Genomic DNA, 23,077 nt, shown 5'->3' with positions numbered 1-23,077 from the left:
CAGCCCTTTCTCATCAAGGAATACTAATATAATTTTGTATGGCTCCTCGAGAAGCCCGCTAGCAGCTAATGACCAGTGCTGAGGGGATCAATAACTTGGGCATACCAGCTGAGGTGCTCTGCTACAGGCCATGACAAACCCATAAAGGTTCCTCAATCAGTTTTCAAAAAGAAACCTCAAAGGGCGTGCCCTAGGGGAGAAAGCTCACATGACCAGATTTCTTTGGAAAATAGATGGCAGCAGTTTTAAGAGTGAAGACCACAGTGCCAAGAGAGGAACTATTATATTAACACAGGAGAGATAATAAGGACCTTAAGTAGAAGAAATAAAAATGAGAAGGTATGTTCAAGGAGAAAGCTCTCAGGGTTTTTGAGGGGGAGAGTGGGATGGGATATAGAACGACTTAAGAGTAGTCTGGTTACTGAGCATGTAAAGCAGGTAACATATCCTGGTATGTAACTGCTTGATAAACACCAGCTCTTCTGATTTACAGCTTAGACAACTGGGGGGAGGATAATAGGAGTAACCATTATAATAAGGCATACTAAGCAACATAGACTGCTTTAATTTTTTGGTGGAAGCATGGCGGGAATCAAATATAAGATCATGATTTTTGTTTGAAAAATGTGGGGTTCAAGAAATCTGTGGTACTGCAATGCTGCTGAGTATAGTGTTAGATAACAAGTTTAGAATTCAGGAAGAGCTTCAGTTCTGAAGCTCTAGTTCTGCAAGCTACTGGAAAATAGTTCTGAAAATTTGGAACTATGGTCATGGAAAAAAGATTTAACAGTGAAATCATAAAAGTCTGAGAAAAGTGTAAGTGAGACCTCTAGGGGGAAATCATATTTAAAGGGTGGGGAATGGAAGCCAGCAAAAGAGAATGAATACCAGGTAGGAGAACCAGAAGAGAGGTTCAGCACTAAAGACAGAGGTTCCCAAACTTTACTGCCCAGGGGTCCTTAAACAATACTGATGCCTGGCTACCAGCCCAGACTCTGTAATATAATTAAGGTATGAAGTGTGAATGTGGGTTTTAAAAAGCTCCAGGTCATTTTAATGTGCAACCAAGTTTGGGAATCCCTGATTTAAGGAAAAACAATGTTTTAGAGATGAGTTTGAAACAGTTTTAAGGGTGAGTTTCTGAGACTAAAGTTTGACAAAATGGTGACATGTTATTACTTTTAATCGCTTTTAGTTCCTAATATTTACTTACCTTATTTTTTCAATTATATCTTCCAAAAGATACTCCACAACCGGAAAAGTAAAACCAGGTATATGTATCATTGGACAGTTACCTATCATGGTAGATAAAACATAAATCTGTACTTGAATGTTCAAAAAAAAAAAAAAAAAAAAACCAACTCAACAGACTGTAAATAGCACAATGACTCCAGTAGTTTTTACTTCAGAAAATGGTCCTGAAACTTTTACAGCTCTACCTTATTTTTCCATATCTAATTTAATAAAACCAGCAGTCTAGTGTTCACTCAGTACCGATTTACTGTTACCAAACTGTACACACATCTCACAGTTCTACAAAGTAACCCAGAATAGCAAAAAATAGAGTATTTTAAGTTGGATTCAAGACCTATTAAGTCTATTTCTCTTCATCATTGGCCAAGATGGTGCCATCAGAACCTAAGTTTTAGTGAAATCTACATAAGAAACATAACCCCTGTGGTATCCAGAATTAGGGAAAGAAAAAACATAGTTAAAGCAAGACCTAACCAAATATTAAACTGTTGCTTACTATTTTAGAATCATTAGTTAAAAAATAAGTCTCTTAGTATTGTTATTTAAATGCTATTTAGGTTTTTTGTATCGAACAAAATAAACCATATACACTGTAAACAAAGGCCAACACTGTAGACACAGATCAAAGTATCTGAGGTGACACCAAACTTTGCCTCTGACTTGCGTAAGTTTACTCAAAGTTAGTTCTGGATTTCTCATCAAAAAGGACTGAGACAGAGACAAAGACAAAGTATAATATGCTCAACTAATCTCACAAGGCTTTGAGGGTCAACTGGGCTGAATACAAACACATTAAATATAGTTCTATTCCATTTTCATTCCCTTTTCTCCTCCTTGTCCCAACAATTTAAGCAGGAGAGACAGTGAGGCGTAATTTTAGAAGAATGTACTCTGCAGCTAGTCAAATTTAGTTTCTTTTTTTATTTTTTTTGGCCACTCTGTGCAGCTTGTGGGATCTTAGTTCCCTGACCAGGGGCTGAACCCAGGCCCCAGCAGTGAAAGCACTGAGTCCTAATGGCTGTACTGCCAAGGAATTCCCTCAAATTTAGTTTCAAATCATCTTGACTCTCTGGTAATTATGAAACCTTGGGTAAGCTACTTAACTACTCTGAGGCTGTTTTCTCATCTGTAAGAATAAGAATAGCACCTACTTCACAAGGTATTATGAGGACTGATGAAGACATGCCAAATACACTACCTGGCACATTGAAGATATTCCATAGTGGTTGCTAGTTATTACTGTTATTAGCAAATGGCCACCCTAGCCTGTGATATTACATAAAAGCCACAGAAGAATCACAAAAAAAGTTTATAAAATTATTCAAATCTGTGGTTTGACTTCATTGATGTCACCTTAATCATCTGGTGGAAGCACCGAAAGGCTACATGTCTTCACTATAAGAACAGAGATGATGCCACCATTTTTTAAAAACAGGCCCAATTCTCTGTGAGACTAGAGGGTAGATGAATATTCAAATAAAATGAACTGCTAAACATTTATTTTGACTACTCTGTACCTAGCACTGTATTAGTTTTCTTTAAAAAACTGTTTCTAAATTCAATGGCTTTGTGATAACTTTCTAAAGTAACAACCATAAATTTTACTCACCAAAATATTCTGAAAATTTCTCAGCATTCAATGTTGCACTCATCAAAACTATTTTCAGGTCAGGTCGATAATTGAGAAGATCTTTAACAACAGTCATTAAAACATCTGACTGTAGATTTCTCTCATGGATTTCATCAAGCACGATATGACTAACACTGGACAAATGCCTAAAGCAGAAGTGTAAAGTTCGTTACTCAGCACAAAATTCAAAAACAGAACCATTTTACTTTTACATAAATTAATAAAATCCAATTTAATAATTACATCTTCTGATAACATTTAACTAAATGTCCTGAGTTGAAACATACTCACTGGTCTGACTGAAGCCACTGAAGGATAATTCCTGTCGTACAATATAAGATAGAACCCTGTTTCCTTGGCAACCGACTGTGAATGAAAGACATGAGTTAACTCTTGGTTTTCTTTACTAATAAATTACTTAAGTACCACAAAAGTTTAAAAGAATATCTTCAACTTAAAAAATGTTTTCAGTTTTAATGAAAAACTTCATACTTAAATTTTAGTTACTGGAACCCTTACAACGATAGAGTAATGAGACATACTAGCTTCAAGTTCATTATACATTATTTCTGTTATGATATAATGTTAATGATTTCTTTTTAAAAGCAAAAGTGCTACCATTCAGAAAAAGACCAAATATTTAGGGAACTAAACTTCTGTTCAGTGATTAGAAAATCAATTCATTTAAAAAGGTAAATGGAATCTTGACCTGCAGAGAAGGACTAAAGAAATACAGTGGAATGGGATAGGGGGTTAAAGACACAAAACTAAATTCCGTCAGGCAGTGGCTGCATGATGGTATCAAAATATACAGGAGGTCAACTCCTTTTCAGGGTGAGTGATGGTCTACTAACATATACCCAGGAAAAATGTTATCTTTCTAATCATTCCATAATGTAAAAGACATCTTAAAATGGCAATCCACATCTGAATTTGGGTTAAAAAAAATGATTTTGTGGGTTGCAAGCCTCATATGTTGCAGTTACTTTAAATGTTAATTCTAATAGCAATAATCAGCATAAAAATAGGGGAAAGATCTTTCTTTTGAATCTCTAACTTCAAAGTTTCACTAAAATCTACCTGTAAACAAGTGAACATTCTTTACCTCTGGAGACGAATTTGGTATCCGGTACTATTACCATTGCCACAAGATTCTGCCCTTTCTGCAGCCACTCTCTCTGCAACCTTTAATTAAAATACAGTACAGTTACAAAGAAAACATTTCCTTTAGAGTAAATATCGTGAACGCCTATGAAAATCTGGCTGCTGAAAACACTAACCATTAGATTTTCAGAATTAAAAAAATAGAAACAGATATTAAAATCTGAGGTATCTAAAACTGTGTCCCTTAAGAGATGAAGATTACCTGCTTCTTATTTACTTCTCATTTCCTCTGAAATTCTCCCTCATAACTATTTTCAAAGCGACTTTCTATAAACCCTACCTTTGTCTTTTTTAAAAAAAGTTGGAAATCGTAATCTAAACTTGTAAAACTTGTATATAATTTGAGGGTAAACATACGTTGATACTTTTTTTCATTTGTTTCTTTTTCGTAGAGATTGGTAGGCTTAATTTCTAGTTCTTGGTTATGTTCTTAAAGTTATGGCTGCCAAAGATAAGCTCTAGACAGATGAAATCTTATAATCCAACACTGATTTGTATAACTAAAAGTAACCAACAGTCATCTAGTGACAGAACAGTGATTTATGAGGTTAGAAATAGAAAATGACATGATTAGTTTTTAAGAAATAATACTTCAGAAGGAAAAGTTTTCAATCATTCTATCCCATATAAACTGACTTGGACCATTACTTCACTTTTTACTATTGATTAAACTGCCCATTCAAATATCAACAGATCTTGGAAAAATAAGCAAATAAATAACCTAATTTGCATTTCTCCTTACTGTCCATATATACAGTCATATACTAGTGAAAACGATAAGATTAGATTTTTAACTTAAGTCAGGCTATATAACAGTGTTATGACAAAAATGGCTTATTTTTCACCATTCTATGAACCTATGCCATTTCTAGGAATATCGTCCTCCCATAAAGACTGCTGCTTTACTTTTTTAAAAATAGTATCTCTTAGAAACCACAGTTTAAAACGTATATAGTAGCTCCTACAAAACACTGCTGTAATTGGTAATGCAGTTCCTGACCAGATTCTGTATTAAATGACTTAGAGATGTAATAAATAGTACTATCATAAAACCAAATACAACCATAAATCTTCATAATTTAAATTTACACACAGAATTACATAACACTGAAATAAATGTACTATACACACTGAATGTTGTAAGAAACCCCAAACATTTTTAAAGAACATATAACTCATATATTTAACTAGGTCACCTAACTAAACACAAAAAAAAATGTTATTTGTAATAAACATGTACTTACACCTGCTTCATGATAAACCTGAAACAATGCCTTATTTTTTTATGATAAATTCCCTCTTACTGAATTGCATTAAAAAGTCAGAAATACAGCTACCACCACTCAGTGTACTTATATACGGAAAAAAAGAGAGCCGAAAACAGTATTGAATGAATCAAGGAGTAAAATGTAAAGCATCTAATGATGCAGATTATTTGAAGCTCCCAATTAATTCTATAAACATTATCAATTTTTTGTTCTTTTAGTTTTATACTGAAAATTGTCTGGATTTTTAATTTATCTTGAACTCCTAAACATCTATTATCAGTAACAGAGAGAGGTCAATTTTGGGGGCTTTACTACCAAATACTTGTTAACCAAATTTTGCTTTTATAGCAACATATCTTAAACCTAATAAAAAATCACCCTAACCTTCAAAATCAGTAAGTTCTAGCAGGACTACATGGGAGAATGGAAAACAAAGTGGGGAATTTTAAAAAGTGAGAGATTACTTACTGAAATGGCACTAATTCTTCTTGGCTGAGTACAAACTATCCTGCATGCAGATCCTTTTCCTCTTTCAATGTAGTTATCCAAAATGAACTGAGTAACTTGAGTGGTTTTTCCACAACCAGTTTCACCACTTACTACTGTTACCTGATGGTTATCGATCATATTTACCAATTCCTATTTCAAAAGGGAAAATAAGTGAAGGACATCACATGTTGACTAAGTCTGAAAAGATAGTTACCAAAATCCTACCAAACTGAAGGTAATTGTTTTTAACAAGCATATTAATACTTTAAAAATTCTGTTATATGCAATGCTGGCAGTTTGGATATCTGGATCTACCAGTTTTCAAGAGATAAGAAGCACCAAATTATAAAAAGAACAGAGCCATGGCTCTGTTAATGAAAAACACACTGACAAGAACAAGAAGAGACAGCTTATAAATCCATACATAAGAATTAACATAAATTAAAAAGAATGGTGACATGTGGGGCTACTGAGTACAAGGCAGATCCCCTGATATCTAAAAAACTACGAGGAACATTAAGGATTTATATCATAAATCATAAATCTGGCTTTGTCTGCAGGACAAGTTTTGTATACTGTTTTCAAGAACAAGGAAGAGTATAATTTAAGACGATTCTCTTTCAAATAATTAAAATAAAGACAAGTTTTAAATACCTAAATCAAATGACTAAAATTCAGATATCTGGAAAACTGCCTACTTGGGAAAGATCTTCTTTCTTAGAAGGTTTAGATAAACACGAATATTTTTAAAGTAATATTCACCGTACTAACAAAACCATCCCACTACTTCAAAGGGGTGTCATGAGGTATCTTTATCTATGAAACAATCTAACATGAAAACCCACCATTTAAAAATTTCTTATCTATTCTACCACCTCATATATATCAGAACAAGTTCCAAGTTTGAACACTGAAATTACAGCTGGCAAGTACTGAGAAGTAGAATGTGACTCATTCATTCAACAAATATTTACTGGGGGTCTACAGAATGTTAGGCACTGTTCTGAGTCAAGAGGTACATAGTGAACAAAACAGACTCTGTCCTCAAGAACTTACACTGCTAGGAGGGGAAGACACACATGTCAGGTGGTAGTAAGTGCTATAAAAAGGAAAGAAAAATAAAGGAAGGTTGAGAAGTCAGAGAAGGATGGGAGACTATATTATTCTACATAGGGTGATTGGATGAGGAAACATAATAAGTTAAATAAAGCACTGTATTTTCAACAGTGCTCCAATTTTAATGAAAATATTTGATCTCAAATTAAGAGCAAGGGTTATTTATCCTAAGCAACTTACAAGTGAAAAATTCTGTTTTTAAACTCATGGACATATAAATATGAGAAAACTTCAGGAAAATTGGTTCAGAACTGGGTGTTTTTTTTTTTTTAAAGTCCTTCAACAATTCAAAGGAATAAAATGATCTTCCAAGAATATCCTTTAGGGAAAGGTTCATAAATTTATATTTCTTCTTGATATAGAGCTTTAAAAAAAATGTATTTAAACATTTTGCAAATCAAATTAAATAGTGTACATTCATTTTACCTTTTGCATTCCATATGAAGGCAGCTTTTCCCTGAAATGCTGAAATTAAAAAAAAAAGTTTATTTTTTTACAAAAGAAATGTAACCAAATTATAATCCTGGTAAATAGAATATATCATAGATATATATGCTAAGAGTGCAAAAGTATTTTTTATTACCTCACAGCTTATGTGAGGTGTCAAGACTTAAAAAAAAAAGAATTTCTATAAAAAGGAACTAATGAATTTAGCAATGAGATTATAAGCTGTCTGAGGACAGGGCATGTCTTATTCAGTCTTCGGAAAACACAGCAGAATGACAGGCATCTAGCAAGTGGAAAAATAATGTTTAAAAAAAATTTATAACTGAAAGAAAAATACGGCATATTACCAAGGATTAAAAAGTTGAGCTCTTAAACACACCTAAATTTTAGACTTCGTTTTGTTACGAGCTGTGCAACCATAGATAGGTCACTTAACCTAAGATTCTTTTTCCTCCTCTGTAACAGCCATGCGTATTCTCTTGTACAGGGCTGTTGAGAGGTTCAAATGATGTAGTACATGTGAAGCTTTCACAACAGTGCCTGACCAAAAGGAAGACCACCAACTGTTTTTGTTTTGCACATTTCTTCTTTCTCTGAACTAGATCAATTACTCATCTTCAATAATATTTGAGTTCTGTCCTCCATACAAAGCAAACAGAGATAGTAGCTAACTCTTCTTGCTCCCAAGGCTATAAGACAACTAAAATATTCTGAATTAATACATCTTGAAATCTCCTGTCCCCAAATCATATTTTCACTCAAAAGGCATCAAAGAGCTACACAATTTGGTCCTGGATAACCTCAGCTGATCTGTTCTAATGAGGATATCCAACCTTCAGTGACAGTCAATAGATCCTTTCTTTCCTACAGGAGATGTGATAATCTGCCTTTCTCAAAAATGGCAGTACATATTTGCATATTAAAGACATAGCCCTCAGAATTCCCTCAGTATTTTCTCTTAAAAAAAAAAAGTGAACATTTTATTACATCTCTTTCTAGAATATCCATAAAGAATTCAATTTTATGTTTTATCAGGAAGGGACCTTAAAATATCTTGCCTAGCAGGAAAAGAAAATACTGGAGAAACTCAGGAGAATTTCAAAATTTAAAGACACCTCTGTCTTTAAAGTGTTGGTGAACGTAAGCACATCATATAACTTTTGAGGAATTTTAACATCTGTAAAACGAAAGAGTTGGATTAGATGTTCTAAAACAAAAAACTTTACAATTCTAACCACTCTTGTCTCTTATGACATCTCACTAAAATGGCCTAGAAATGTTAAACTTAAGAGTGATTTTTTTTTCACTTGCACTACCATTTCTCAGATATTTCTTCCCTTCACCATACATATAAACTATTGTAGATGAGACAGGCTACTTATGTGTAATTCCATTCCCACTACTTTTCTGTACTATAAGGGGGAAAAAAATTCCCAGAGGATGGCTTGTTGAGCAATCTCACTGATTTATATCAGGCAGCTACCTCTAACCATAAATACATTTTTATCAAGTGTCAGAAGACATGACAAGTAAAAATTTTTTCCCCATCTTGCTTTCCATTACCTGCATTTCAATATACCGAAGGTCAGTTTTTTTCTTTTGTAAATCTTCCAATAATTGTTGGTCTAAAGTTACATCTGGTTCATTTTCTTGCAAGAGATATTCAGAATCGCGGTCAATATATTTGTCCCTGATTCTAAATGGCCTCTTTTCTTGATTTATCAATTTTTTTTCCTGATCCTCAACTTTCTTTACTGAGTTTGGTTTGTTCTCAGCAGGAGCTTCAGTCCCATATCTATTTTGACAAAATAAAAAAATGATAAAGATTGAATGAAGAGCCACTCAAGCCCTGAAACAAAATAATATATGTTGTTTAATGATTTCAAAGTCATCAAAATCAAAAGCCTTTATTCTTTTCTCTTAGTAGAGCAATTGGAAAATACTTAGATTCTTATAATGAACTCAATTTTTTTCCGCCCTACAAATAAGACACTGCCAGATAGGTTATTCCTTGTGGTAGTTAAAAAAATAAAAATCCACCCAATAGTCATTCCTCCATTGCAAAGACTCACAGTGTTTCTCTTTATCTAGTTTTCTAAGCCATGTTTTATTTCACAACTTCATTTTCCTGCCACCCTTTCTGAGCTATAAATGGGATGCTACATTACACGACCCCAGAGAAACTACTTCTAATTTGCCCCTGATGATACAGTTCCTATGATTTTCCTAAAACAGCAGCAATTTAACTTCTTACAGATCTCCTCCACAAGAAAATTCCGGAAATACAAAGATGATGGGTAGGTAGAAATAACTAATAACTTCACCAACATCCTATATAGACAATTCCTACCATTTAGATCTCCTGTGGGAATAAATATGCCACCTAAATTTTTAAATCTTTCACCAAATTTGCTCAATCTACATAAGAAAAAAGATTACTTTGAGGCTAAATTTCACTTATAGAAGAGTCTAAAGACGTTATTTTTAATATCTATTTTTTCTGGCCAGTGCTCTGAAAGAAGTGTCACTCTTTGTTCATTTTTAAAAGAATACTTTTTGTTTTACCCGTGATCTTCAGGAGCAAACCAGGATATCTGTGCTTCCGAATCTTTATCATTCTTAGCTTGCACAGAATGTAGCAGCTGCACAATTTGTTCTTCTCGACGTTCATCCATATGTACCACAGCTCTCTATTTTGTGCAAAGGAAAAAGCATCCTTATCAACGTGAGAAAGCATGTGCAAAATTATTTGACAACTAAAAAAATAAAGGCAAAGTAACATGTGTTCAACAAACATATATAAAAGAAAGTTAAAGTCGCCCCACACTTGCTCTCTAGACCCTTTTCTACTATATGTCTATAAAATTAGCTTTACTATTACCAGCAAAGAAATCATATTTATGTCACTTATTAAAACTCTGGTTCCCTTACTTCCTACCTTTGCATAATACTAATTGTTACAATTTTTTCCTTATCTTAAATTTTAAAATATACAATTAAATTTATTAAAACCCAAATGTTCTAGTAAAAACAAAAGTTAAAAACTGCAAATACTGTTTTGGTTGCAATGAGCATTTTAAGAGCATTTAAATGTCTTACATTATGAGGAGGAGTAAATTGGGAAGTAAGAAGGCTCAGCTCAGAGGGAATAAATAAAATGATCAGTGCTCACGAAAATAATATTCCAAACGATGCAGTTACCTCAGAGAATGAGATTTAATTAAAGAGACAGCAGAGAAAATATGAGTTAGATTGTTTTCTTAGTATAGACTACACGGAAGAGAAAATATGAGTTACACTGTACACAGTAAGAACAAGAACTTTTAAAGACTGCCCTTTTATAATTGCAAATTATGATTAGCTGAATAATAAGTAAACACAGTAGGTAAAAAAGAAGAGTGCATAGATTTTTTTCCCCCAGGTGTGCAGACAGGAAAGATGGCCAAGTTATTGAATGAAAAAAGCCAGATGCAGAAAACATGTGCAATGGGATCTTGCTTTCACCAATATTAATTTTTAAAAAGGTTATTCACTTTTCATATTCTATGCCTTTTGCAGTATTTCTTCCAGATATAATTCTGGCACATAGTACATACCCCAGAGAAGTCTATCAAATGAATGGATGAATCTAGCTTTTCGAATGAGCATATATGACTTTTGTGTTAAACCATTTTTCTCTTTAAACAAGTAAAACACACACAAAAAGAATACACTGACATCTCTGGGGAATTCCAGAAGACTTCTGCTGATAAATTATTAAAGGATTTACTAAAAGCATCATTATGCTCATACACTTAAAAGCTCCAATACAGCAAAACTCTAGTTGATAAGAGAGCATTAGGAAATTACAAACTGCAGCAAAACCTATTTACTGACAGACAAAAATGTCCAAAATTGTAAGTCAGAAAGAGAAAAACAGATCAATATGATACAAAAGGACTTTTTTTCAACACCCATGTGGCTGACAGGGTTTTGGTGCTCTGGCTGGGTGTCAGGCCTGTGCCTCTGAGGTGGGAGAGCCGAGTTCAAGACACTGGTCCACTAGAGACCTCCCAGTTCCACGTAATATCAAACAGCAAAAGCTCTCCCAGAGATCTCTGTCTCAACTCTAAGAACCAGCTCTACTCAACGACCAGCAAGCTACAGTGCTGGACACCCTATGCCAACAACTAGCAAGACAGGAACACAACCCCACCCATTAGCAGAAACGCTGCCTAAAATCATAATAAGGTCACAGACACCCCAAAACACACCACTGGACACGGACCTGCCACCAGAAAGACAAGATCCAGCCCCATTCACCAGAACACAGGCACTAGGCACCTCCACCAGGAAGCCTACACAATGCACTGAACCAACCTTAGCCACTGGGGACACACACCAAAAACAACAGGAACTATGAACATGCAGCCTGCGAAAAGGAGACCCCAAACACAGTAAGTTAAGCAAAACGAGAAGACACAGAAACACACAGCAGATGAAGGAGCAAGGTAAAAACCCACCAGAACAAACAAATGAAGAGGAAATACTCTACCTGAAAAAGAGTTCAGAGTAATGAGAATAAAGACAATCCAAAAACTTGGAAATAGAACGGAGAAAATACAAAAAACTTTTAACAAGGACCCAGAAGAACTAAAAAGCAAACAAACAATGATGAACAACACAATAAATGAAATTAAAAATTCTCTAGAAGGAATCAATAGCAGAATAACTGAGGCAGAAAAATGGATAAGTGACCTGGAAGATAAAATGGTGGAAATAACTACTGCAGAGCAGAAAAAAGAATGAAAAGAATTGAGGACAGTCTCAGAGACCTCTGGGAGAACACTCAACTCACCAACATTCGAATTATAGGGGTCCCAAAAGAAGAAGAGAAAAAGAAAGGGACTGAGAAAATATTTGAAGAGATTATAGTTGAAAACTTCCCTAATACGGGAAAGGAAATAGTCAATCAAGTCCAGGAAGCGCAGGGAGTCCCATACAGGATAAATCCAAGGAGAAACACGCCAAGACACATATTAATCAAACTATCAAAAATTAAATTCAAAGAAAAAAAATTAAAAGCAGCAAGAGAAAAGCAACAAATAACATACAAGGGAATCCCCATAAGGTTAACAGCTGATCTTTCAGCAGAAACTCTGCAGGCCAGAAGGGAGTGGCAGGACATATTTAAAGTGATGAAAGGGAAAAACCTACAACCAAGATGACTCTACCCAGCAAGGATCTCATTCAGATTTGATGGAGAAATTAAAACCTTTACAGACAAGCAAAAGCTAAGAGAATTCAGCGACACCAAACCAGCTTTACAACAAATGCTAAAGGAACTTCTCTAAGTGGGAAACACAAGAGAAGGAAAAGACCTACAATAACAAACCCAAAACAATTTTAAAAAATGGTAATAGGAACAAACATATCAATAACTAACTGAAATGTAAATGGATTAAATGTCCAACCAAAAGACACAGACTGGCTGAATGGATACAAAAACAAGACCCGTATATATGCTGTCTACAAGAGACCCACTTCAGACCTAGGGACACATACAGACTGAAAGTGAGGGGATGGAAAAACATTTTCCATGCAAATGGAAATCAAAAGAAAGCTGTAGTAGCATTTCTCATATCGGACAAAATAGACTTTAAAACAAAAGCTATTACAAGAGACAAAGAAGGACCTACATAATGATCAAGAGATCAATCCAAGAAGAAGATATAACAATTGTAAATATTTATGCACCCAACACAGGAGCACCTGAATACATAAGGCAAATGCTAACAGCCATAAAAGGGGAAATCAACAGTAACACAATCATAGAAGGGGACTTTAACACCCCACATTCACCAATGGACAGATTATCCAAAATGAAAATAAATAAGGAAACACAAGCTTTAATGACACATTAAACAAGATGGACTTAACTGATATTTATAGGACATTCCATCCAAAAACAACAGAATACACTTTCTTCTCAAGTGCTCATGGAACATTCTCTAGGATAGACCATAAGCTTGTGTCACAAATCAAGCGTCAGTAAATTTAGAAAACTGAAATCATATCAAGTATCTTTTCTGACCACAATGCTATGAGACTAGATATCAATTACAGGAGAAAATCTGTAAAAAATACAAACACATGGAGACTAAACAATACACTACTTAACAACCAAGAGATCACTGAAGAAATCAAGGAGGAAATCAAAAAATACCTAGAAACAAATGACAATGAAAACACAACGACCCAAAACCTATGGGATGCAGCAAAAGCAGTTCTAAGAGGGAAGTTTACAGCAATACAATCCTACCTTAAGAAACAAGAAACACCTCAAATAAACTACCTAACCTTACACCTAAAGCAATTAGAGAAAAAAGAACAAAAAAACCCCAAAGTTAGCAGAAGGAAAGAAATCATATAGATCAGAAATAAATGAAAAAGAAATGAAGGAAACAATAGCAAGGATCAATAAAACTAAAAGCTGGTTCTTTGAGAAGATAAACACAACTGATAAACCATTAACCAGACTCATCAAGAAAAAAAGGGAGAAGACTCAAATCAATAGAATTAGAAATGAAAAAGGAGAAGTAACAACTGACACTGCAGAAATCCAAAGGATCATAAGAGATTACTACAAGCAACTATATCCCAATAAAACGGACAACCTAGAAGAAATGGACACATTCTTAGAAAATCACAACCTTCTGAGACTGAACCAGGAAGAAATAGAAAATATGAACAGACCAATCACAAGCACTGAAATTGAGACTGTGATTAAAAATCTTCCAACAAACAAAAGCCCAGGACCCAATGGCTTCACAAGCGAATTCTATCAAACATTTAGACAAGAGCTAACACCTATCCTTCTAAAACTCTTCCAAACTACAGCAGAGGGAGGAACACTCCCAAACTCATTCTACAAGGCCACCATCACCCTGATACCAAAACCAGACAAAGATGTCACAAAGAAAGAAAACTACAGGCCAATATCACTGATGAACATAGATGCAAAAATCCTCAACAAAATACTCGCAAACAGAATCCAACAGCACATTAAAAGGATCATACACCATGATCAAGTGGGGTTTATCCCAGGAATGCAAGGATTCTTCAATATACACAAATCCATCAATGTGATACACCATATTAACAAACTGAAGAATAAAAAGCATATGATCATCTCAATAGATGCAGAAAAAGCTTTTGACAAAATTCAACACCCATTTATGATAAAAACCCTCCAGAAAGTAGGCACAGAGGGAACTTACCTCAACATAATAAAGGCCATATATGACAAACCCACAGCCAACATCGTCCTCAATGGTGAAAAAGTGAAACCATTTCCACTAAGAACAGGAACAAGACCAGGTTGCCCACTCTCACCACTATTATTCAACATAGTTTTGGAAGTTTTAGCCACAGCAATCAGCGAAGAAAAAGAAATAAAAGGAATCCAAATCGGAAAAGAAAAAGTAAAGCTGTCACTGTTTGCAGATGACATGATACTATACATAGAGAACACTGAAGATGCTACCAGAAAAGTACTAGAGCTAATCAATGAATTTGGTAAAGCAGCAGGATACAAAATTAATGCACAGAAATCTCTTGCATTCCTATACACTAATGATGAAAAATCTGAAAGTGAAATTAAGGGAACACTCCTATTTACCACTGCAACAAAAAGAATAAAATACCTAGGAATAAACCTACCAAAGGAGACAAAAGACCTATATGAAGAAAACTATAAGACACTGATGAAAGAAATTAAAGATGATACAAACAGATGGAGAGATATACCATGTTCTTGGACTGGAAGAATCAACACTGTGAAAGTGACTATACTACCCAAAGCAATCTACAGATTCAATGCAATCCCTATCAAACTACCAATGGCATTTTTCACAGAACTAGAACAAAACATTTCACAATTTGTATGGAAACACAAAAGACCCCAAATAGCCAAAGCAATCTTGAGAAAGAAAAACAGAGCTGGAGGAATCAGGCTCCCTGACTTCAGACTATACTACAAAGCTACAGTAATCAAGATAGTATGGTACTGGCACAAAGACAGAAATACAGATCAATGGAACAGGATAGAAAGCCCAGAGATAAACCCACACACATATGGTCACCTTATTTTTGATAAAGGAGGGAAGCATATACAATGGAGAAAAGACAGTCTCTTCAATAAGTGGTGCTGGGAAAACTGGACAGCTACATGTAAAAGAATGAAATTAGAACACTCCCTAACACCATACACAAAAATAAACTCAAAATGGATTAAAGACCTAAATGGAAGGCCAGACACTATAAAACTTTAGAGGAAAACATAGGAAGAACACTCTATGACATCAATCACAGCAAGATCCTTTCTGACCCACCTCCTGGAAAACTGGAAATAAAAACAAAAATAAACAAATGGGACCTAATGAAACTTAAAAGCTTTTGCACAGCAAAGGAAACCATAAAGAAGATGAAAAGACAACCCTCAGAATGGGAGAAAATGTTTGCAAATGAAACAACTGCCAAAGGATTAATCTCCAAAATTTACAAGCAGCTCATGCAGCTCAGTATCAAAAAAACAAACAACCCAATCCAAAAATGGGCAGACCTAAATAGACATTTCTCCAAAGAAGATACACAGCTTGCCAACAAACACATGAAAGAATGCTCAACATCATTAATTATTAGAGAAATGCAAATCAAAAGTACAATGAGATATCCCCTCACACCGGTCAGAATGGCCATCATCAAAAAATCTACAAACAATGCTGGAGAGGGTGTGGAGAAAAGGGAACCCTCTTGCACTGTTGGTGGGAATGCACATTGATACAGCCACTATGGAGAACAGTATGGAGGTTCCTTAAAAAACTAAAAATAGAACTACCACATGACCCAGCAATCCCACTACTGGGCATATACCCTGAGAAAACCATAATTCAAAAAGAGTCATATACCACAATGTTCATTGCAGCTCTGTTTACAATAGCCAAGACATGGAAGCAATCTAAATGTCCACAGACAGATGAATGGATAAAGAAGATGTGGCACCTATATATGATGGCATATTACTCAGCCATAAAAAGAAACAAAATTGAGTTATTTGTAGTGAGGTGGATGGACCTAGAGTCTGTCATACAGAGTGAAGTAAGTCAGAAAAAGAAAAATAAATACCATATGCTAACACATATATACGGAATCTAAAGAAAAAAAAATTGTTCTGAAGAACCTAGGGGCAGGACAGGAATAAAGACGCAGACGTAGAGAATGGACTTGAGGACATGGGGAGGGGGAAGGGTAAGTTGGGATGAAGTGAGAGGGTGGCATGGACTTATATATACTACCTAATGTGAAATAGACTGCTAGTGGGAAGCAGCCGCTTAGCACAGGGAGATCAGCTGGGTGCTTTGTGACCACCTAGAAGGGTGGGATAGGGAGGGTGGGAGGGAGACGCCAGAGGGAGGAGATATGGGGATATATGTAAATGTATAGCTGATTCACTATGTTATAAAGCAGAAACTAACACAGCATTGTAAAGCAATTATACTCCAATAAAGATGTTAAAAAAAAAAAAGAAAGAGAAAACCAAATTATCGTATATGAACGCATATATGTGGAACCTAGAAAAACGGTACAGATGAACCAGTTTGCAGGGCAGAAATAGAGACACAGATGTAGAGAAGAAACGCATGGACACCAAGGGGGGAAAGTGGCAGGGTGGTGGTGGTGGTGGGATTAACTGGGAGATTGGGATTGACATATATACACTAATATGTATAAAATAGATAACTAATAAGAATCTGCTGTATAAAAAATAAATCTCAAAAATTCAAAAAATAAAGTCCAAATTTTTTTTGCTTTTAATAATTGTACTACATAGAAATCTTTTTTAAAATGGTTAATAAATTAGACTAATGTATCTTTTCTCCGTAGTATAGAATATGCCCTCTATACTAGGACTGGAAGCTTGCACCTGGTTTCTCCTGGACTCTACCCTATGCACCTTTACCTTTGCCAATTTTAATCTGTAATAATTTGCTGTTAAGAACAGCTACTGTGAGTACACCAGCTTTTCAGAGATTTGTGACTCCTTCCAGTGAATTTCAGAACCTGAGGGTGGTCTTGGGGACCCCCAACACAGAGGATCATTATCAGAACACTTTTGCCCTATGCTTTAAATTCTGTACGTCTTCAGTACATATTAACATTTACTGCTCTGTGTACTTACACTATGTTTTTTCTTGGCCCTCAGAAATTTAAGAATCCTCAGCAATACTTTGATTAAAGCCTCCTCTGAAAAGGAAGCCCCAGGACATAAAGTCATCCTTAAGCACAGGTTCCTTAATTTTTACACCCTTTCCAAACACCTCAAGGGTTCATAGCCATAGTTTCATTCACTTTCAAAATGGCAAAGATTAAGTAATTTAAGACTGATTGCTTTCCCAATGAAACTCATTCACGCTAACGCATTTCTTCAACCAAAGAGAACTTCACATTTTGAAGCTTTTACCTCTACTAGCAGAACAAAGGTCTCCTCCTCACCTTGTTAAATGAATTTTAGATATCCAGAAAAAGGTGGGATGACTGAAAAATGAAATAGCCCCTGAAAATTTTATACTTTTTAATAAAAACATAATATACACTTTTTAAAAAAAAATTATTTTCAACGTGGTTCTCTGCACAATGAGCCCCAGAGGCTGTGGGCAGTGAATTTAGGAATGCTGAAATTCCAAACCTGGATCTAGCCTGATTCTCTGTAGGTTATCTCCCTCCTAACCTTCTTCCAGTTCCATCATCCTTTACCTCACCCCCTGCCTGAAGAATCTCAGAATCTCAGACACACATTTTATGGTTCATGACTCTTTTATTTTATCAAGGCATTTGATATTTTTATTATTTCCCCCCCTTTTGGACATCTTCAAATATTCTTTCTGCTTCTAACTGGAAATTCCTAGCAAAGGAGACCCTCAATTATATCCAGCAAATTGTCTTTCTCATCAGCTTCTAATTATCTGTAACTGCTTCAAACTTTCTCCATTCTCTGTAACACACCCATACCACTTTCCTGTTCACCCTCGACATTTTACACACGATATTTCATACAGAAAACAAAACCCAAAGGAAAAGTCCTCAATCGCTTGCCACCAAACCCAAACCCACCTGTATCAGAACCAATCCTTTGCTCTTTTCTTCCCTGTTAAAATGGAAGAGGAATACATTTTCCTAGTTAAAGTTAATCTCTCCACTTAAGCCCTGCAGCCTTCCTTCCACCTCCTCAGGGGTATCTCCGATTAAGATTTATCTTCCTTTCCTAGATCTCTTTCTCTCTAGTAGTCTTTAGGCTGTATATCGATATTCTGGTTTGCTTCTTTACAGATATAAGGCAGAACTGCATTTCCCATGGCCATGTGAATGGGAATTTCCAGGAATCAGGGGCGATTTACTGTATCCCTCCCTGCTGCCACCAAAAACAGTTATGCTCCAGATGGGTGGGAGGCTATGTGGACCTCATTCTCGTGAGAACACTAGCGAACTCCAACGGTCAAGTAATGTGAGTAGAAAACAAACCTTTGTTGTTATCAGCCATTAAGATCTGGGGGCTGTCTACTACTACTGCATGATAATTTAGTCTTCTCTGATATATTTACTTTTCCTCTCCACTGGCTCCTTACCATCAGTACATGAACTTGAACAGTCAAATCTCTTCACTTTTAAAACAATAAAAACAAAAATCCTGTCCTGAATTCTCCCACCCCTACTTTTCCTCCTCCTTCTCACAGGAGAACTGCCTGGAGGTACCCCCATTTCTTCCTCTCTCCTTCTCTAGCCACTCCAGTGCAATCTGGTTTTTACTTCCATCACTCCACAAAAAGGGCTCTCTCTCATCAAGGTTACCAATTACCCTGTTGCTAAATCCAACACACTCTGAACTCTTACCTCACTTGACATCAGTACAGTGTTTGCCACTATTGATTACTTTCTTTTTTTCATATACTCTTTTCTCCCTAAACAATACTCCTGGATTCCAAAACAACATCCATCTCCTTATTTTTCTCTCTGGCTGTTCCTTCCTAGATTCTTTCAAGCTTCTCTTGCTCAGCCCATACCTTAAATTTTCTTGTTCTACATTGTACAGCCTGAGTGCTCTGCAGACCAGCAGTACTGACATCATCTGGGACCCTGTGAGAAAAGCTGAATCTCTGGACCCACCCCAGTTCTACATTGCTACAAGATGCCAGGTGATTCAGGTTTGAGAAGCAATGGTCTACAGAGTTCAGGCCTGCACCCACTCCTCTTCTCATTCACTTCTATATTACAACTACTATCCATAGGCCCACAAACTGTCAAATGTTCACCTGCAGTCTAGATTTCTCTAGGCATCAGGTCCACACAGCCTTTTACTTCCTTGAAATCACCACTTGTATGCCCTATAATATCACACTCAGCGTGCTTAAGCTGAGTCCATCGTCCTCCTCCATCAAGCTAGTTCTTTATATAGTCATTAGTGTCATCCATTCACACCTGCCTTCCCCTTACCTCCAGATAAAATCATTTTGAGTCTACCTCCTAAATCACTTTAAGCTGTCTGCTTCCCTCCATCTCCACTAGCAACGTCCTAATTCAAGCTGTCATTTCTCACCTTAATTACTGCAGGAACTACTTAACCCGTCTCCCGGTCCCAGGATTGCCTCTTTTTGAATCCATTCTCTATGCTGCTACCTAGGGTGAATTTAAACACAAATCCAATCATTTCATGTTTTGCTTGAAACGCTTTAATGACTTGCCAGAGTTCTTAAGGGAAAGAATTTCAAAGCCCTGCTTATTTTCTAGTCCAGGAGCTTTCATACTGCGATCTGTAAAATTAAAGGCTCATGACCAGTATTAATTTAAAAAAAGGGCAGAAAGGTACAAACAACAAGAACAAAAGCCCCAGGGCAATGTACAGGTAATTAAACAGTATTTTATGAAACTTTTTGTTCACTTACACACGTGTGTGCACTGGGTTGCAAATTAAAATATATCCCTTTTTGTAGGAAACAGTCAAAAGTGTAAAAGCCACTGCTCTACCCCCCTTCTCAGTTCCTTGAACATGGCCTTCCTGACCTCTAGGTTGTGGCACATGCTGCTGCCTCGGCCTAAAAATCTCTTTCCAAGCCCCCAAATCACAAACACAGACATACTCTGCTATCTTTCAAGTTTCAGCTTAAGGGTTACCTCTTCTGGGAAATCTTCTAGGCTCTTCCTAATTTGAGTTAGGGGATAAGCCCACATGCTCCTTATTATAATTCTTTAACATTGTATTCTAACCGCTCTATAGTGCCTAACACACCACAATTCCTGTAAGGTAGGGACTATATCTAGCTTAATACAGTGCTTATGATACTGTTTCAAATATATTAGATCCTAAAAAATATCTGTTGAAAGAATAAGCGTGCATCCTTAGAATGCAGTCACTTTGTAAACACAGGTATTACTTGAAAGTAAAAGCTATAGAAATTCTGACTGGGAAGCAATCACAAAGGGCTGAACGTGATCAAAGAAAGAGGTAGGATGAGCCAATTACTGAAATATGATATTTAGTAGAGAAAATGGAGAGATACATTTTAGAGAATGATATGAGAACTATAATAAAAAAGCAAAAATAAAAGTATGATTATAAAAGCTTTAATTACATCTTGGGAACATAGGCTCAGAAAGGTAAGTACATAGAGGGAAACCTGATATGTAGAAGCTAAATTGCCAAGATTCCTGGAAAACATGTTAGGATGCACTGAAACGTATGAAACTGAGACTCACTCACTGAGAACTGACTTGGCTTTCAAATTGTGAGCTAGAGAATGAGATGATATAAGGCTCTACAAAAGACAGACTTAATGGGGAGTACAAATAGGAGACCACTTAAGAGCCATGGACAGACAACAAAACAGTGGCTGGATCCATGGTAATTGTTGTGGAGATAAGTGGTTAGATTTGAGATATATTAAGAAGGAAGAGAAAACAGACTTGCTGAAATGAAAGAGAAGAATCAAAAATAAATCTCATTTTGGCCTTGGCAAGTAAATAAATGGTAGTGACTTTTACTAAAATGCAGACGGTTTGGGGAGGTGGTGGAAATCAAGAGTTTAATTCATAATGACCCACTGCACAACTGGCTTCAGATGGAAATAATAATGAAGAATTTGTCCTGATTTACTTAACGTTTCGTCTGTTTAGTTCTTTTCCCAACTAAACTGTAAGCTCCTTGAATATCATACTTCTTCAGACCCCCATAGCAACATGCATAAAACCTTGTGTGAAAAAAGGGGTAAATAAAATTTGATAAAGAGTTCTTAGGAAGTTACTCTGTACTAATCACTCAATTATTCTTCCAATTTCAAGATGACTTAATGTGCCTCCCTTTAAAAAAAAAAGATTGCTCAATGAACAAGTTAATTTTTAGTTATTGAAGAAATATATTTTTAAAGAAAAATATAAGTTGTGAAGATAAATAGATAACGGCCCCCCCCAATTCAACAAAAATGACATGGATAAAAGAAAAGAAATGGAATGATTTAAAAACAGAAGCCTAAATGGTGATTCAATTACACTCTGTATCTAATATGAAAGATGCTTTTAAAGTCAGTAAAAAGCTTTTATAAAGCTTATATTAAGAAAACTTCGGTTTAATCACATATATAATAATTACTAGAACAGGCCACTCAGGGAACTTTGTTTCCTTTACTACAAGTCTTCAGGATACAAATCAAATGGACAATTACCAACCTGAAGACAAGGGACTAAGCCAAATCATCTCTTGAAATTTCTTCCACTTCTAGGATCCTAGGTTTCCTTCTCAAAGAGGAGCTGCTAATCAGCAGAAACCTCCATAGCCCAACGTAAAAACAAAAAACCTGTGTTTGTGCCTATTTTAATACTAAGTGGAAGTTGGAGTACTCTTCTGAAGGACCTACATTCAAAATAGTGCTTGATAGTTTTTGTTCCGCGCAAACCAGTGTCTAATGTATAAAGCCATAATTTTAGAGCTCATTAGGCAAAGAACTTAAAGTGACATTAATTATACTAAGGGAAAGGGTAGCCAGATATACTATGACAGTGACACCCCCAAAAAGTTGATTTCGGATGGACCCTGAATTTAACATTTGTTTTATCCCCAGTTCTCACGTCTTTTAAGCAAAGTATACACTCGCATCTAAATCCCAACTGCTTCAGGTCAGATGCGCATGGCTAACGTTCACCGCTATAATATCGACTACTGGAAGCTTCAACACTTGCACTTCACAAAGCACATGCACCAGTTAAAAAACCGAAAAGGAAAGAAAAAGTTAGGGGTCAAAGGATGGAAAAGAAAACCTGTCCCGCTTCACCCCCCTCCACTACCGAGTCTCAGATTACCTCCTGCCTCTCCGCTTCCTTGTTCTTCTGGCCTTGTTTCTTCGCGTACCACAAGCCGATTTCGCGGCCTTTCAGGTGCCCAGGATGTCGGCCTCGGCCGCCTCGACCACCCCCTCCTCCTCCTCCGCCGCCGCCGCCGCCGCCACCACCTCCAGAGCCTCGATTCCCTCCGTGGCCCCCTCCATAGCTTCCTCCATAACCCCCGCCGGAGCTGCGGGGCCCGCTATCGCGGCCCCAGTTCTGCTGGTAGTCATAGCTCATTGTCCCAGCAGGCCAAAACTCGTGAGAACCTGCAACCGCTGGAAATGGCGACCGGGCCCGGAAG

At 36.2% G+C, this 23,077-nt stretch overlaps 1 protein-coding gene across 1 annotated transcript in view; it reads right to left on the bottom strand.

Annotated features, from left to right (window-relative positions):
- The window catches only part of DHX36 (DEAH-box helicase 36), a 49,271-nt gene extending 26,194 nt beyond the window's left edge, over positions 1–23,077 (bottom strand). Inside the window, exons 1-9 of the mRNA XM_082394328.1 lie at positions 22,753–23,077; positions 9,934–10,058; positions 8,932–9,163; positions 7,348–7,386; positions 5,785–5,955; positions 3,990–4,069; positions 3,176–3,250; positions 2,864–3,030; positions 1,214–1,295 (exon numbers count right to left, since the gene is read on the bottom strand). Of these exons, the coding sequence (XP_082250454.1) occupies positions 1,214–1,295; positions 2,864–3,030; positions 3,176–3,250; positions 3,990–4,069; positions 5,785–5,955; positions 7,348–7,386; positions 8,932–9,163; positions 9,934–10,058; positions 22,753–23,013 (1,232 nt within the window). The 5' untranslated portion in view covers positions 23,014–23,077. The remainder of the gene's footprint in view (positions 1–1,213; positions 1,296–2,863; positions 3,031–3,175; positions 3,251–3,989; positions 4,070–5,784; positions 5,956–7,347; positions 7,387–8,931; positions 9,164–9,933; positions 10,059–22,752) is intronic.

This window comes from Balaenoptera borealis (genome assembly GCF_965194805.1).
Source record: "Balaenoptera borealis genome assembly, chromosome: 5".
In the NCBI taxonomy this organism is placed as follows: Eukaryota; Metazoa; Chordata; class Mammalia; order Artiodactyla; family Balaenopteridae; genus Balaenoptera; species Balaenoptera borealis.
Note: the sequence above shows the minus strand (reverse complement) of the source record. Positions and strands in the feature narration are given on the sequence as shown.